Raw genomic sequence first — 2075 nt, forward strand, 5'->3', positions numbered from 1 at the left:
TTTTTTTTTTTTTTTTTGACCAAAAAAATACAATTATATCGTGAATTATTTCCGAGACATTTAATTGTATAGCAAAAATTAAAAAATTAGGTCTTAATTTCAAACATATTTGTCGGCTACGGTTGCTGTTCACGTGCAATTTGATGACTACGGTCTCATTGGGCCGAATGCAACGTTATCTCCATGGAAACCTAGAATATATCCGATACAGCGGACCAGCCGGTGATGCTATTGCGCATGTCCGGATAGCAGCCAGGGGGTAGCTAGCTTATGATGCTATTGTTACAACACACACAGCTGGAGAAGACACTAACTCAAATCAAACCTTTTCAGCGATGCTGTAAAGAACTTCGTCCATTTTCATACACGTTGGGTCCCAGTCGTGTCCAAAGCGGATCACGAGGACTCGGTCCTCCTCCGACAGGATGGCTTGGTCGACCTGCCAGCCATTATGGAGATGTGGTAGCATGTACGACATCTTGAGCCTAAACTGTCGATTCCCAAGCTGAAAAACAACACATTTGATTTTAGCTTCAACTAACTTAAGCGGCAGGGGGAGCAACGTTGAGTTGGCATCAAAAATCTGAATGTTCTCGTAGTTCCTGTAACGTTAACGTTAGCTAGCTAGGTATGTTTAGCTAGCTAGTTATCCTGCAGGCAACAGACGTTAGCTAGTTAAGAAGCCAAAGAAAGGTCTGGAAGATTAAATAATTACTTAGTTACGATTAAAAAATACACTTACCTTAAAGTAAAAATGAATGCGTATTAAAAACGAAGCGTGATAACTCTATTATAGCTAGCTAGGGCAGAAGAACCCCGTTAACCGATGCTGCTGTGTACCTTTTTCGTACGTTCTGGAACGTCATCAAACGAGCGACACTGTGGACACGACGTAATTACGTCACGCGTACGTGTGCCTAATTTTGCGTCAATGTAAAAAAAAGACTGTTGAAAAAATAAGGTATTGGATTTTAATTTGTGTTTTTGTAAATAATAACAAATCTGTTAACGCAGTTGATACAATAGTTTAATTTTTAGAAAAATATAATGGTACCTTCAGTCAAGTTTTATACATTTGTTAATTTAAAATACCTATATCTATTTATTACCGTTGTTTGTATTTATTTAATTATTCATATGTTACTGTAATACATTTATCTTGTGTCATGATGAGATAAGAATATATCACCTTATGGAGAGTGAAGACATGACTGTCGTTTTATTTAATGTGTATAATGCTTGAATAATATAATAATTATAATGAATTGTTTTTTATTTGATGTTTGTCACAAGTTGTATGTGTGAATTTACCTATAAAGGTAATGCAAAAATACAAGTTGTTTTTGTTGTATAGTAACCACATTTCAAAACACAAAATTGCATTACTGATAAAACATACGGGCACTTAAAACATGTAAGAAATGAGATGTCAGTCATATAAATAATATTAGATACAACTGAGAAGATTTAGATTAACAGGATTTGATTACTATCTTACAAAAAAAAGGAACATTATCAGTTTGCATGCAGGCATATGGGATTTTATCCCAATTCAGAAATGTTTTAGATGCTTTACCCAATATACATTCTTCAATAAAGTTGAGAATTTGTCAAAAAGCAGACCAAAAACCTCTGATGGCACAATAAAGACAGACTTCACAAAAACAAGACTTGAAATAGCCTACACGGGCATAAAGACAGACGTGACTGATGTAAGGGGAATTTCTAACTTTCCAACATTCCTCCAGTCAATACCATCCATCCATCCATCTTCATCCGCTTAACCGGTATTGGGTCGCGGGGGCAGCAGCTCCAGCAGGGGACCCCAAACTTCCCTTTCCCGAGCCACATCAACCAGCTCCGACTGGGGGATCCCGAGGCGTTCCCAGGCCAGGTTGGAGATATAATCCCTCCACCTAGTCCTGGGTCTTCCCCGAGGCCTCCTCCCAGCTGGACGTGCCTGGACCACCTCCCTAGGGACCCCCCCAAGAAGCATCCTTACCAGATTTCCAAACCACCTCAACTGGCTCCTTTCGACGTGAAGTAGCAGCGGCTCTACTCCGAGCTCCTCTCGG

General features: G+C 39.2%; 1 protein-coding gene across 1 annotated transcript in view; it reads right to left on the reverse strand.

Moving 5' to 3' along the window:
• txnl4a (thioredoxin-like 4A) overlaps positions 1 to 914 on the reverse strand; it is a 3597-nt gene extending 2683 nt beyond the window's left edge. The window contains exons 1-2 of the mRNA XM_032534780.1: positions 743 to 914; positions 326 to 505 (exon numbers count right to left, since the gene is read on the reverse strand). Of these exons, the coding sequence (XP_032390671.1) occupies positions 326 to 478 (153 nt within the window). The 5' untranslated portion in view covers positions 479 to 505; positions 743 to 914. The remainder of the gene's footprint in view (positions 1 to 325; positions 506 to 742) is intronic.
• Positions 915 to 2075: the final 1161 nt, after the last annotated feature.

Source organism: Etheostoma spectabile, chromosome 14 (assembly GCF_008692095.1).
Source record: "Etheostoma spectabile isolate EspeVRDwgs_2016 chromosome 14, UIUC_Espe_1.0, whole genome shotgun sequence".
Lineage (NCBI taxonomy): Eukaryota > Metazoa > Chordata > Actinopteri > Perciformes > Percidae > Etheostoma > Etheostoma spectabile.